Below are 15,856 nucleotides of genomic sequence, written 5' to 3' on the forward strand. Positions count from 1 at the left end.
AGGTGCTTAGTTTTGGTGGGGCTGATGGTTAGGCCCCACCTCTTAGTGGCAAGCTCCTCCAGGTTCAGCAGCAGCGCCTCCAACTCTTCCTCTGAATGAGCAGCAATCACCAGATCATCGGCATACATAACGTGGTTGAGCAATAGGGAGCCATCCCTTGACCGCACCCTGGCATCGATCAGCCTCCCATTATATCTGTTCCAGATGTAAATTCCTACAGTACAGCAATCGAAGGCTTCACAAACTACGTGGTCGAAACGGATGTTAAATAATGTTGGAGCCAGAGGACATCCCTGTCGCACCCCAAGGTGAACAGGGAATGGCTTAGACTCCTGGCCACGTAGTTTTACCCGGGCCCACTCACTATCATGAAGGTCCTTGATGATCGTTACCAGAGAGTCAGGGACTCCGAAAGCATGAAGAACAACCCTGAGCCCAGGCCTACTGATGGCATCATAGGCCTTGACCAGGTCAATAAAGCAGATGTAGGTCTTGTTGGAATTCCCTACATCTCTGCTGTAGCAGACGGACCGAAAATATGGCATCTGTGCAGGACCGCCCTGGCCTGAAACCACATTTGGGGCTCCGCAAACCTCTCCACAGCGTGCCTGGCGAGGCGATGTTGAATAATCCTTGCCAGGACCTTTTCCGGCACACTGAGGAGTGAGATACCCCTGTAGTTGTTAGTCTGTGCGGTCCCCCTTCTTAAAGAGGGGGACCACCAGGGCATCCTTCCAATCCTGCGGAAACGTCCAGTGGTCCAGATTGTTGTTATGATGCCATGTAGGACAGTCTGTGCACAAACGCTGCCCTCCCTCAGAATTAGGCTTGGGAGATCATCTCTACCTGGGGCTTTTCCTGGTCTCAGACTCTGGATCGCCTTCAGTACTTCCTCAACAGATGGCACCTCAGCCAGCCACTCACAGGGGGTGACTTCCTCCTCCAATATTTGAGCCTCAGCAAGGTCATCCCCACTTTGCCCCATGACGTTTTCCAGCCTGAGGGATTTCCCCTCCCCCAGGACCTCACAGAAATGCTCAGCAAATCTGCAAACCTGTTCCTAGGGGTCGGAGATTGGATCGCCATTCTTTCCCCTAATGATGGTAATAGGTGTGGCGCTGCAGGTTACTTAGATGGAATTAAAGAGCGATTTGTGATCGCGGGCCACTGAGGCAGAATCCATCTCATCAGCAACCCGCGACCACCACCCATCCTTGCAGCGCCTCACGGCTCTCCGAACCTCCGAGCGAAGGTCGTTAATTGAAGGTGGAGGGGTTGCCAGCCCCTCGCATCAATCCAGAGCCCCTATTTGGCCGCTGTGGTGGTCACAAACGCCATGAGGGGAATGTCCAAAAATCTAAATTGGCCCTCCGCCCACGGCACTGCCCACCACAGCGTTGCCGTCCGGCACCACGAGGAGGTGGGGGTTGTTTTTGCCGGACTACCACCACCACCACTACAACCACCACCACTACAACCACCACCACTACAACCACCACCACTACTACTACAGCTATTATCACCACTACAACCACCACAACCACCACCACTATAACCACCCCTACTACTACTACCACTACTACTACCACCACCACTACCACCACTAATACCACCACCACTACTACAACCACCACTACAACCACCACCACTACTACCACCACTACAACCACAACCACTACTACCACCACTGCAACCACCACCACTACTACCACTACTACAACCGCCACCACCACTACTACCACCACTACTACTACAACCGCCACTACCACTACTACAAGCACCATCACTACCACTACTACAACCACTACCGCTACTGCAACCACCACTACTGCAACCACCACTACTACAACCACCACTACTACAACCACCACCACTACTACAACCACTACCACTACCACCACCACTGCTACAACCACCACCACTACTACAACCACCACCACTACTACAACCACTACTACAACCACCACTACCACTACTGCAACCACCACTACTACTACAACGACCACTACTACAACCACCACCACTACTACAACCACCACTACTACAACCACTACCACTACCACTACTGAAACCACCACTACTACAACCACCACCACTACTACTACTACAACCACCACCACCACTACTACCACCACCACTACTGCAGCTGCCACCACTACTGCAACCACCACCACCACTACTGCAACCACCACTACTACAACCACCACTACCACTACTACAACCACTACCACTACTACAACCACTACCACTACTGAAACCACCACTACTACAACCACCACCACCACTACAACCACCACCACCACTACTACCACCACCACTACTGCAGCTGCCACCACCACCACTACTGCAACCGCCACCACCACTATCACTACTGCAACCACCACCACCACTATCACTACTGCAACCACCACTACTGCCACCACCACTACTACAACTACCACTACCACTTCTGCAGCCGCTACACCAGCAGTGTCTGTGTTGTTGTTGACAGTGAGAGGTGGTTGTTTTTGTTGACAGTGAGCAGCTTGTTGTTGACAGCAGGTTGTTATTGACAGTGAGAGCAGCTTGTTGTTGTTGTTGTTGACAGTAAAAGCAGCTTGTTGTTGTTGACAGTGAGAGGTTGTTGTTGACAGCAGGTTGTTGTTGACAGCAGGTTGTTGTTGTTGACAGTGAGAGCAGCTTGTTGTTGTTGTTGACAGTAAAAGCAGCTTGTTGTTGTTGACAGTGAGCAGCATGTTGTTGTTGTTGTTGTTGACAGTGAGAGGTTGTTGTTGACAGCAGGTTGTTGTTGACAGCAGGTTGTTGTTGACAGTGAGAGCAGCAGGTTGTTGTTGACAGTGAGAGGTGGTTGTTTTTGTTGACAGAGAGCAGCGTGTTGTTGTTGTTGTTGACAGCAGGTTGTTGTTGTTGACAGTGAGAGCAGCAGGTTGTTGTTGTTGTTGTTGACAGTGAGAGGTGGTTGTTTTTGTTGACAGAGAGCAGCATGTTGTTGTTGTTGTTGACAGCAGGTTGTTGTTGTTGACAGTGAGAGCAGCTTGTTGTTGTTGTTGACAGTAAAAGCAGCTTGTTGTTGTTGACAGTGAGAGCAGCTTGTTGTTGTTGTTGTTGTTGATAGTGAGAGGTTGTTGTTGTTGACAGGTTGTTGTTGTTGACAGGTTGTTGTTGTTGTTGTTGACAGTGAGAGGTTGTTGTTGTTGTTGACAGTGAGAGGTTGTTGTTGTTGTTGACAGTGAGAGGTTGTTGTTGTTGTTGTTGACAGTGAGAGGTTGTTGTTGTTGTTGAGAGGTTGTTGTTGTTGTTGAGAGGTTGTTGTTGTTGTTGTTGACAGGTTGTTGTTGTTGTTGTTGACAGGTTGTTGTTGTTGACAGGTTGTTGTTGTTGTTGACAGGTTGTTGTTGTTGACAGGTTGTTGTTGTTGACAGGTTGTTGTTGTTGTTGTTGACAGGTTGTTGTTGTTGACAGGTTGTTGTTGTTGACAGGTTGTTGTTGTTGACAGGTTGTTGTTGTTGACAGTGAGAGCAGCTTGTTTGTGTCGTCACGGCGAGTGATCCTCAAGACCTGTGGCTCCACTCTGCTGCTCCGAGCTCTCGGCGTGTTGTTGTTGACAGTGAGAGGTTGTTGTTGTTGACAGGTTGTTGTTGACAGCAGGTTGTTGTTGACTTGTTGTTGTTGTTGACAGGTTGTTGTTGTTGGCAGGTTGTTGTTGTTGTTGGCAGGTTGTTGTTGTTGACTTGTTGTTGTTGTTGACAGGTTGTTGTTGTTGTTGACAGGTTGTTGTTGACAGTGACAGGTTGTTGTTGTTGACAGGTTGTTGTTGTTGTTGACAGTGAGAGCAGCTTGTTTGTGTCGTCACGGCGAGTGATCCTCAAGACCTGTGGCTCCACTCTGCTGCTCCGAGCCCTCGGCGTGTTGTTGTTGTTGACAGGTTGTTTTTGTTGACAGGTTGTTGTTGTTGACAGGTTGTTGTTGACAGGTTGTTGTTGACAGGTTGTTGTTGTTGTTGACAGTGAGAGCAGCTTGTTTGTGTCGTCACGGCGAGTGATCCTCAAGACCTGTGGCTCCACTCTGCTGCTCCGAGCCCTCGGCCCGCTGCTCCAGCTGGCCGAGAGCCACGCGGGGCTCACGCACATCGAGGTCGGCCTACAAACACTTAACTAGCTCTAACTAGCACTAACTACTACTAACTAGCACTTAACTAGGACTAACTACCAACTAGCACCTAGCTAGCAGCACCTAGCTAGCACTAGCACTAACTACTAACTCACTAGCACTAACTAGCACTTCACTATCACAAACTATTACTACTAACTAGCACTAACTAACTACTCACTAGCACTAACTACTACTCACTAGCACTAACTAGCACTAACTAGCACAAACTACTACTAACTAGCACTAACTAACTACTCACTAGCACTAACTAGCACTTAACTAGCACTAACTACTACTCACTAGCACTAACTACTACTCACTAGCACTAACTACTACTCACTAGCACTAACTACTACTCACTAGCACTAACTACTACTCACTAGCACTAACTAGCACTCACTAGCACTAACTAGCACTAACTACTATTAACTACTACTAACTACTACTCAGTACTAACTAACTACTGCTAACTACTACTCACTAGCACTAACTACTACTCACTAGCACTAACTACTACTAACCACTACTAACTACTACTCACTAGCACCAACTAGTACTATCACTAACTACTACTCACTAGTACTAACTAGCACTAACTACTACTCACTAGCACTAACTACTACTCACTAGCACTACTAAATAGCACTAACTACTAAATAGCCCTAACTACTACTAACTAGCACTAACTACTACTAACTAGCACTAACTACTACTACTCACTAGCACTTACTACTACTCACTAGCACTACTAAATAGCACTAACTACTAAATAGCACTAACTACTACCAACTAGCACTAACTACTACTAACTAGCACTAACTACTACCAACTAGCACTAACTACTACTAACTAGCACTAACTACTACTAACTAGCACTAACTAGGGCCGCCGACTAGTGCCGCCACCAACTAGCGCCACGTCTGTGTGTTTCGGTGTGTCTGTGTGTGTCGGTGTGTGTGTGTGTTGAGTGGTGGTGGTCGTGGTTACTTATGCCCCCACCGAAGATGAACATCCGTGGAGGGATGCAGGCAAAGCCGATGAGTCAGATGCCTTCTATGACCTCCTGTCACAGGTGCTGGCTAAAGTGGCCCCTCGGGATAGAGTCATCATGTTGGGTGACTTCAATGCCCGAGTTGGTCATGATACTGGCACCTGGTCTGGAGTGATTGGAGGGCATGGGCCAGATCAGCTCAATAACAACGGTAGGAGGCTGCTAGATTTTTGTGCAGCCCATGGGCTTGTAATTACCAACACGCTGTTCCGGCATCGGCGCATCCACACAACATCATGGATGCATGCCGGGTCCAAGCAAGAACATCTGCTGGACTACATAGTGACGGACCAGCGAATGCGAGCCCATGTCCTTGACACCAGGACCTACCGTGGAGCTGATCTGCCCTCTGACCATCGACTAGTCATCTGTAAGATGCGCCTGCCATTCTTCCACTCCGGTGGTGGGTGTACACCCAGGACCCCATTCCAACCTAAAGTGGCCTGGTCTCAGTTATCTGATGAAAGTTGCAAGCGAGAATTTCATCATCGCTTGCGGCTGGGATTGGCATCGTCCCCGACTCCTCCTGATGTCGAGGGTAAATGGGCGAGGTTTAGGACTGTGACTCATGCAGCTGCAATGGCTGCTCTGGGTACGCGGTCCAGACCTCCCCAGACACCCTGGATGACAGAGGAGTTGTTCAGGATGGTTGAGAAAAAGCGACAGGCCCACTGTCATCGGCTACAGAATCCCACGTCAGAGAATGAGGAGGCTTACCGCAGCCTTCGCTCGGAGGTTCGGAGAGCCGTGAGGCGCTGCAAGGATGGGTGGTGGTCGCGGGTTGCTGAGGAGATGGAGTCTGCCTCAGTGGCCCGTGATCACAAATCTCTATTTAACTCCATCAAAAAAGTAACCTGCAGCGCCACACCTATTACCATCATTAGGGGAAAAAACGGTGATCCAATTTCCGACCCCCAGGAACAGGTTCGCAGATTTGCTGAGCATTTCTGTGAGGTCCTGGGGGAGGGAAAATCCCTCGGCCAGGAAAACATCGTGGCACAAAGTGAGGATGACCGTGCTGAGGCTGCGGTGCCTCAAATATTGGATGAAGTCACCCCCTGTGAGTGGCTGGCTGAGGTTCCATCTGCTGAGGAAGTATTGAAGGCGATCCGGAGTCTGAGACCAGGAAAGGCAGCGGGCAGAGATGATCTCCCAAGCGAAATGCTGAGGGAGGGTGTCGTTTGTGCACAGACTGCCCTATATGACATCATAACAACAGTCTGGACCACTGGACGGGTTCCGCAGGATTGGAAGGATGCCCTGGTGGTCCCCCTTTTTAAGAAGGGGGACCGCACAGACTGTAACAACTACAGGGGCATCTCACTCCTCAGTGTGCCGGGAAAGGTCCTGGCAAGGATTATTCAGCATCGCCTTGCCAGGCACGCTGAGGAGAGGCTTGCGGAGCCCCAATGCGGTTTCAGGAAAGGGCGGTCCTGCACAGATGCCATATTTTCTGTCCGTCTGCTACAGCAGAGGTGTAGGGAATTCCAACAAGACCTACATCTCTGCTTTATTGACCTGGTCAAGGCCTATGATACCATCAGGAGGCCTGGGCTCTGGGTCGTTCTTCGTGCTTTTGGAGTACCTGACCCTCTGCTCACGATCATTAAGGACCTTCATGATGGTGAGCAGGTCAGAGCCATTCCCTGTACACCTTGGGGTGCGACAGGGATGTCCTCTGGCTCCCACATTATTTAACATCTATTTTGACCATGTAGTTCGTGAAGCCTTCAATAGCTGTACCAGGCGAATCTCCATATGGTACAGATATAATGGGAGGCTGATCGATGCCCTGGTGCGGTCAAGGGATGGCTCCCTATTGCTCAACCACGTTATGTGTGCTGATGATTTGATAATAGCTGCTCAGTCAGAGGAGGAGTTGGAGACGCTGCTGCTGAGACTGGAGCGTGCCACTAAGAGGTGGGGCCTTACCATCAGCCCCACCAAAACTAAGCACCTGCCTGGGTATTTTGTACCATCGGACACTCCACCCCCACAACTCCCAATCGGTGATGGGGCAGTTGTGGAGAAAGTGGAGAGTTTGCCATACCTGGGCAGTGTGCTTATGACTGGCTCCAGTTTAACAGCAGAGGTCTCACTCCGAATCAGTCGAGCGGCAATATCTTTTCATCGGTTGCGTAACGCTGTGTGGAAGCTACCTGGTCTGTCGCTCCGCACTAAGCTTCAGGTCTTCTCGGCCACGGTCATTCCCTCCCTTCTCTATGCTTGCGAAACGTGGACCCCCCTAATGGAACATCTTCGCCGGTTAGAAACATTTAGGCTGGCCTGCCTACGATCCATCCTGGGTTTAACCAGACTGGATTGTGTGAGGAGCTCACAAATCCTTGAAAGATCTGGGCAGGGTCCCATCGGTGAGCTCCTCCGGCAGGCAAGGCTGCGATGGCTGGGTCATGTAGCCCGCATGCCCAGCCACCGCATGCCGAAACAGCTTTTGTTTGGCCGGATTGAGGGGGCTAAGCGGGCGCGGCACGGGCTAGAGAAGAGATGGAGTGATGTGGTACAGGAGGACGTGGAGCTGAGTGGACTTGCCGATGACTGGTACCAGCGGTGTCAAGATCGGCCTCTGTGGAGGAGGCTCGTGAAGGATGCTACTGAGCATTGGAGGCAGTTGCCCTCCAACAACAACGGAGGGCGGAGGAGCGACGCTCAGAACAACGAGCGGAGCGCCGGGTGGCTAAAGCACAGCAGGTTGGCACAGTAGGGGGCACAGGTGGTGCATCAGCCAGTCATCTCAGTCAGTCGACCCGTGGCACCTGGGTCTGCCCCGTGACCTCCTGCCAGCGGGCGTTCGACACTTCACGTGGCCTCAGGGTGCACATAGCCTGGCACAAGCGTCGTGGTGACGTCACCGCCACTTAGTGGCGAATGGCGGTTGTTGTTGTTGTTGTTGTTGTCTGTGTGTGTGTTGATTGTGAGTGTGTCTGCGTGTGTGTGTGTGTGTGTTTATTGTGTGTGTGTGTTTATTGTGTGTGTGTGTGTTTATTGTGTGTGTGTGTGTGTTCATTGTGTGTGTGTCTGTGTGTGTGGGTTCTCACTGTCAGGAGATCTTCTACTCGCGTAAGAACTTCTTGAAGCCAAGCTCACAGCAGTTCCCTCACCGTAGCTTCCAGGAGGAAGCCGCATTCCTGGAGCACATTCTGCCTGGTACTCACACAGGCACACACAGACACCCGCACACGCAGACACCCGCACACGCAGACACCCGCAGACACACGCACACGCAGACACACGCACACGCAGACGCGCACGCACGCACGCAGACGCACGCGCTGACACACACGCGCTGACACACACGCGCTGACACACACGCGCTGACACACACGCGCTGACACACACGCGCTGACACACACGCGCTGACACACACGCGCGCTGACACGCGCGCTGACACGCGCGCTGGCACGCACGCTGACGCACACACACAGAGACCAACAGACTCGTCACACGGAGGCCCACAGACTCATCACACGGAGGCCCACAGACTCACCACACAGAGACCCACAATCTCGTCACACAGAGGCCCACAGACTCGTCACACAGAGGCCCACAGACTCGTCACACAGAGGCCCACAGACTCGTCACACAGAGGCCCACAGACTCACCACACAGAGGCCCACAGACTCACCACACAGAGGCCCACAGACTCACCACACAGAGACCCACAGACTCACCACACAGAGACCCACAGACTCGCCACACAGAGACCCACAGACTCACCACACAGAGACCCACAGACTCACCACACAGAGACCCACAGACTCGCCACACAGAGACCCACAGACTCGCCACACAGAGACCCACAGACTCATCACACAGAGACCCACAGACTCACCACACAGAGACCCATAGACTCACCACACAGGCCCACAGACTCACCACACAGAGACCCACACATCATTACTGACACTGTAAATTCTTTCAGGGATTCCTGACATTTGTAACCGGTTGGTGCCGCTCACCCCGGGCGGGTGGCTTGACATTGACATTTAAGTGACCACCACAAACCCCTTAGGGGTGGTTGGGGGGGTCTGTGTCTGCTCTGGGTGCCGGCGCTACAATTGGCTGCAGTCGCCTGGAGGCCCTAGGCGCAGGGAGGGCTTCTGGGTGTGTGTGGGGGTGTGAGGTGTGTGGGGTGTGCAGTGGGTGTGTGCGGTGGGGGTGTGCGGTGGGGGTGTGCGGTGGGGGTGTGCGGTGGGGGTGTGCGGTGGGGGTGTGCGGTGGGGGTGTGCGGTGGGGGTGAGCGTCGGGGTGAGTATCGGTGCGCTCCTCCGGCAGGCAAGGCTGCGTTGGCTGAGTCATGTAGCCCGCATGCCCAGCCACCGCATGCCGAAACAGCTTTTGTTCGGCCGGATCGAGGGGGTTAAACGGGCGCGGTACGGGCTAGAGAAGAGATGGAGTTATGTGGTACAGGAGGACGTGGAGCTGAGTGGACTTGCCGATGACTGGTACTAGCGGTGTCAAGATCGGCCTCTGTGGAGGAGGCTCGTGAAGGACGCTACTGGGCAGTTGGAGGCAGTCGCCCTCCAACAACAACGGAGGGCGGAGGAGCGACGCTCACAACAACGAGCGGAGCGCCGGGTGGCTAAAGCACAGCAAGTTGGCACAGTAGGGGGCACAGGTGGTGCATCAGCCAGTCATCTCAGTCAGTCGACCCGTGGCACCTGGGTCTGCCCCGTGACCTCCTGCCAGCGGGCGATCGACACTTCACGTGGTCTCAAGGTGCACATAGCCTGGCACAAGCGTCGTGGTGACGTCACCGCCACTTAGTGTCGAATGGCGGTTGTTGTTGTTGTGCAACTGTTTGTGTGCATAACTGTGTGTGTCTGTGTCTTTGTCTGGATCAGGAGGAGCCTCCTACTGTATGGGACCGATGAACAAGGACTGCTGGTGAGATCCTTCACACGCACACGGTCACGCGCGCTGGCACACTCGCGCACACACCCACACACACACTCACACCCACACACACTCACGCACACACACTCACTCACGCGCACACACTCGCCCACACACACGCACACACACTCACGCACACACACTCACCCACACACACTCACCCACACTCACGCACACACACTCACCCACACACACGCACACACACTCACACACTCACGCACACACACTCACGCACACACACTCACCCACACACACTCACCCACACTCACGCACACACACTCACCCACACACACGCACACACACTCACTCACGCACACACACTCACCCACACTCTCTCGCGCAAACACTCACGCACACACTCGCGCACACACTCGCGCACACACACTCACGCGCACACACTCACCCACACACACTCACCCACACACACTCACCCACACACACTCACGCACACACACTCACGCACACACACTCGCGCGCACACACTCACGCGCACACACTCTCACGCACACTTTCTCACGCACACTTTCTCAAGCACACTTTCTCACGCACACTTTCTCACGCACACTTTCTCACGCACACTTTCTCACGCACACTTTCTCACGCACACTCACACACGCACACACACATGCACACACACACACTCACCACACACACGCATGCACACACATGCACACACGCACACATTCTCGCACACACACTCGCACACACTCTCTCGCGCACACTCTCACGCACACACACTCACCCACACACACTCACGCATACACTTACGCGCACACTCTCGCCCACACTCTCACGTGCACACACGCACACACACTCACGCACGCACACACATGCACACACACCCACACTCTCACGCACACACTCTCACCCACACACTCACCCACACTCTCACGCACACACTCTCACACACTCACGCACACACACACGGCCACACACACGGCCACACACACATGCACACACACTCACCCACACACACACACACACGCACACTCTCTCACGCACACTTTCTCATGCACACTCACACACGCACACACGCACGCACACACTCACGCACACACTCGCGCACACACGCACGCACACTCACGTTCAACAACAACCGCCATTCGCCACTAAGTGGCGGTGACGTCGCCACGGCACTTGTGCTAGGCTATGTGCACGTTGAGGCCACTTTAAGTGTCGAACGCCCGCTGGCAGGAGGGCACGGGACAGACCCAGCAGGTGCCATGGGTCGACAGACTGAGATGCACCACCTATATACCCCCCCACCTACTGTGCCAACTTGCTGTCTCTTAGTCACGAGGCGCTCCGCTCATTGTTGTGAGCGTCGCTTCTCTGCCCCTCCGTTGTTGCTGGAGGGCGACTGCCTCCAACTCCCCAGTAGCCTGAAGGTGCACCTAGCCTGGCACTGCCAAGTAGCAGCGTCCTTCACGAGCCTCCTCCACCGAAGCCGATCTTGACACCGCTGGTACCAGTCATCGGCAAGTCCACTCAGCTCCACGTACTCTCTCCGGCCAAACAAAATATATTTTAGGCATGCGGTGGCTGGGCATGCGGGCTACATGACCCAGCCAACGCAGCCTTGCCTGCCGGAGGAGCTCGCCGATGGGACTGTGTCCAGATCTTTCAAGGATTTGTGAGCTCCTCGCACAATCCAGCCTGCAGGTTAAACCCAGGATGGATCCTAGGCAGGGCCAGCCTGAATGTTTCTAACCGGGGAAGATGCTCCATTAGGGGGGTCCACGTCCCCCGTTTCTCTGTGTCTTTGTCCAGGTAACTGTACACTGCCTCTGTGTCTCTGTGTCTCTCTGTCTCTGTGTCTCAGTCTGTGTCTCCAGTGACCTGTATACTCTGTGTCTCCGTGTCTCCAGGTACCTGTACAGTCTGTGTCTCTGTCTCCAGGTACCTGTATACTCTGTCTCTGTGTCTCTGTCTCCAGGTACCTGTATACTCTGTCTCTGTGTCTCCGTGTCTCCAGGTACCTGTACACTCTGTGTGTCTGTGTCTCCAGGTACCTGTACACTCTGTGTGTCTGTGTCTCCGTGTCTCCAGGTACCTGTACACTCTGTCTCTGTGTCTCCTTGTCTCCAGGTACCTGTACACTCTGTGTCTCCGTGTCTGCAGGTACCTGTACACTCTGTGTCTCCAGGTACCTGTTTACTCTGTCTCTGTGTCTCCAGGTACCTGTACACTCTGTGTCTCTGTGTCTCCAGGTACCTGTATACTCTGTCTCTGTGTCTCCAGGTACCTGTACACTCTGTGTCTCCGTGTCTCCAGGTACCTGTACACTCTGTGTCTCTGTGTCTCCAGGTACCTGTACACTCTGTGTCTCTCTGTCTCCAGGTACCTGTATACTCTGTGTCTCTGTGTCTCCGTGTCTCCAGGTACCTGTATACTCTGTGTCTCTGTGTCTCCGTGTCTCCGTGTCTCCAGGTACCTGTACACTCTGTGTCTCTGTCTCCAGGTACCTGTACACTCTGTGTCTCTGTCTCCGTGTCTCTGTGTCTCCGTGTCTCCAGGTACCTGTACACTCTGTGTCTCTGTCTCCGTGTCTCTGTGTCTCCGTGTCTCCAGGTACCTTTACACTCTTTGTCTCCGTGTCTCCAGGTACATGTACACTCTGTGTCTCTGTCTCCGTGTCTCCAGGTACCTGTACTCTCTGTTTCTGTGTCTCTAGGTACCTGTAGTCTCTGTGTCTCTGTGTCTCCGTGTCTCCAGGTACCTGTACACTCTGTGTCTCTGTGTCTCTGTCTCCAGGTACCTGTATACTCTGTCTCTGTGTCTCCGTGTCTCCAGGTACCTGTACACTCTGTGTCTCTGTCTCCGTGTCTCTGTGTCTCCGTGTCTCCAGGTACCTGTACACTCTGTGTCTCCGTGTCTCCAGGTACATGTACACTCTGTGTCTGTGTCTCTACGTACCTGTAGTCTCTGTGTCTCCGTGTCTCCAGGTACCTGTACACTCTGTCTCTGTGTCTCCGTGTCTCCAGGTACCTGTACACTCTGTGTCTGTGTCTCTAGGTACCTGTAGTCTCTGTGTCTCTGTGTCTTCGTGTCTCCAGGTACCTGTACACTCTGTGTCTCTGTGTCTCCGTGTCTCCAGGTACCTGTACACTCTGGACCGCTCGCTCCCCGCATCTCCTCATCTGCGAGCTCCGGACCAGACGCTGGAGGTGCTGATGAGCGAGCTGGACCCGGCCGTGATGAGCCTCTTCTTCCAGCGCAAGGGCATCACGGCACAGCACGTCACCCAGGTCACACACCGCCCCCACACACACACACAGTGAGTGAGTGTGTGTGGTGTGTGTGAGTAGTGTGGTGTGTGTGGTGTGTGTGAGTAGTGTGGTGTGTGTGAGTAGTGTGGTGTGTGTGTGTTGTGGTGTGTGTGTGTGGTGTGCTCTGTGCGAGTAGTGTGGTGTGTGTAGTGTGCTGTGTGTGTGTGTGGTGTGCTCTGTGTGTAGCGTGCTGTGTGTGTGTGTGTGGTGTGCTCTGTGTGAGTAGTGTGGTGTGGGTGTGCTCTGTGTGAGTAGTGTGGTGTGTGTGTGCTCTGTGTGAGTAGTGTGTGTGTGTGTGTGTGCTCTGTGTGAGTAGTGTGGTGTGCTCTGTGTGTGCTCTGTGAGTAGTGTGGTGTGCTCTGTGTGTGCTCTGTGAGTAGTGTGGTGTGCTCTGTGTGTGCTCTGTGAGTAGTGTGGTGTGTGTGTGTGCTCTGTGAGTAGTGTGGTGTGTGTGTGTGCTCTGTGAGTAGTGTGGTGTGTGTGTGCTCTGTGTGAGTAGTGTGGTGTGTGTGTGCTCTGTGTGAGTAGTGTGGTGTGTGTGTGTGGTGTGTGTGAGTAGTGTGGTGTGTGTGTGTGGTGTGTGTGAGTAGTGTGGTGTGTGTGTGTGTGGTGTGCTCGAGTAGTGTGGTGTGTGTGTGTAGCGTGCTGTGTGTGTGGTGTGCTCTGTGTGAGTAGTGTGGTGTGTGTGTGCGCTCTGTGTGAGTAGTGTGGTGTGTGTGTGCTCTGTGTGAGTAGTGTGGTGTGTGTGTGTGGTGTGCTCTGTGTGAGTAGTGTGGTGTGTGTGTGTGTGCTCTGTGTGAGTAGTGTGGTGTGTGTGTGCTCTGTGTGAGTAGTGTGGTGTGTATGTGCTCTGTGTGAGTAGTGTGGTGTGTGTGGTATGTGTGAGTAGTGTGGTGTGTGTGTGTGGTGTGCTCTGTGTGAGTAGTGTGGTGTGGTGTGTGTGTGCTCTGTGTGAGTAGTGTGTAGTGTGTGTGTGCTCTGTGTGAGTAGTGTGGTGTGTGTGTGTGCTCTGTGTGAGTGGTGTGGTGTGTGTGTGCTCTGTGTGAGTAGTGTGGTGTGTGTGTAACTGTGTGAGTAGTGTGGTGTGTGTGTAGCGTGCTGTGTGTGTGTGGTGTGCTCTGTGTGAGTAGTGTGGTGTGTGTGTGCTCTGTGTGAGTAGTGTGGTGTGTGTGTGTGCTCTGTGTGAGTAGTGTGGTGTGTGGTGTGCTCTTTGTGAGTAGTGTGGTGTGCTTTTTGTGAGTAGTGTGGTGTGTGGTGTGCTCTGTGTGTGTAGTGTGGTGTGTGTGGTGTGCTCTGTGTGAGTAGTGTGGTGTGTGGTGTGCTTTTTGTGAGTAGTGTGGTGTGTGTGTGGTGTGCTCTGTGTGAGTAGTGTGGTGTGTGGTGTGCTTTTTGTGAGTAGTGTGGTGTGTGTGTGCTCTGTGTGAGTAGTGTGGTGTGTGTGTGTGTGCTCTGTGTGAGTAGTGTGGTGTGTGCGTGCTCTGTGTGAGTAGTGTGGTGTGTGTGTGTAGCGTGCTGTGTGTGTGGTGTGCTCTGTGTGAGTAGTGTGGTGTGTGTGTGCTCTGTGTGAGTAGTGTGATGTGTGTGTGCTTTGTGTGAGTAGTGTGATGTGTGTGTGTGCTCTGTGTGAGTAGTGTGGTGTGTGTGTGTGCTCTGTGAGTAGTGTGGTGTGTGTGTGTGCTCTGTGAGTAGTGTGGTGTGTGTGTGCTCTGTGAGTAGTGTGGTGTGTGTGTGCTCTGTGAGTAGTGTGGTGTGTGTGTGCTCTGTGAGTAGTGTGGTGTGTGTGTGCTCTGTGTGAGTAGTGTGGTGTGTGTGTGCTCTGTGTGAGTAGTGTGGTGTGTGTGTAACTGTGTGTGTGGCGTGGCATGCTGTGTGTGTCGCGTGCTGTGTTTGCATCGGCCAGTCATCTCAGTCAGTCGACCCGTGGCACTTGGGTCTGCCCCGTGACCTCCTGCCAGCGGGCATTCAACACTTCACGTGGCCTCAATGTGTACATAGCCTGGCACAAGCGTCGTGGTGACGTCACCGCCACTTAGTAGCGAATGGCGGTTGTTGTTGTGTGTAGCATGCTGTGTGTAGCGTGCTGAGTGTGTGTGTGGCGTGCTGTGTATGTGTGTAACTGTGTGTGTGTGGGAGTAGTGGTGCAGCGGTTAGCGCTACGCTGCGCTACGAACCTGGCGACTCACTCACGGCCAACACGCACTGACGATTATCTGATCCGGTCCTGGGCCTCCCCTAGGTCGACTCAGCCTCAAATGAGCGCCTGGTGCAGTGTGTAGTAAACATCGCTACCACTGGGGAGACAAAGGTGGCCGGGCGTGGTGCTGGCCACCCACCGCCTCGTGTGCCGTGCCGGCCTTCATAAGTGCTGCTACTCGCTAACAGCACTTGCCCCTACAGTCTGTTAAGGCTATACGGTGTTTGTGTGTGATGTGTGACGCGTGTGCGATGCGTGTGCTGCACGCGTGACCCA

The 15,856-nt window shown here is 53.3% G+C and overlaps 1 protein-coding gene across 2 annotated transcripts in view; it reads left to right on the plus strand.

Moving 5' to 3' along the window:
* Positions 1–15,856, plus strand: part of AMD1 (adenosylmethionine decarboxylase 1) — a 61,148-nt gene that overhangs the window by 33,611 nt on the left and 11,681 nt on the right. For both annotated transcript variants that reach the window (XM_076054408.1, XM_076054407.1), the window contains exons 4-7: positions 4,008–4,134; positions 8,266–8,368; positions 10,066–10,108; positions 13,215–13,365. In XM_076054408.1, coding sequence (XP_075910523.1) covers positions 4,008–4,134; positions 8,266–8,368; positions 10,066–10,108; positions 13,215–13,365 — 424 coding nt within the window. The remainder of the gene's footprint in view (positions 1–4,007; positions 4,135–8,265; positions 8,369–10,065; positions 10,109–13,214; positions 13,366–15,856) is intronic.

Source organism: Petromyzon marinus, chromosome 66 (assembly GCF_048934315.1).
Source record: "Petromyzon marinus isolate PM22_M1 ecotype Great Lakes invasive population chromosome 66, UKy_Petmar_22M1.pri1.0, whole genome shotgun sequence".
NCBI lineage: Eukaryota > Metazoa > Chordata > Hyperoartia > Petromyzontiformes > Petromyzontidae > Petromyzon > Petromyzon marinus.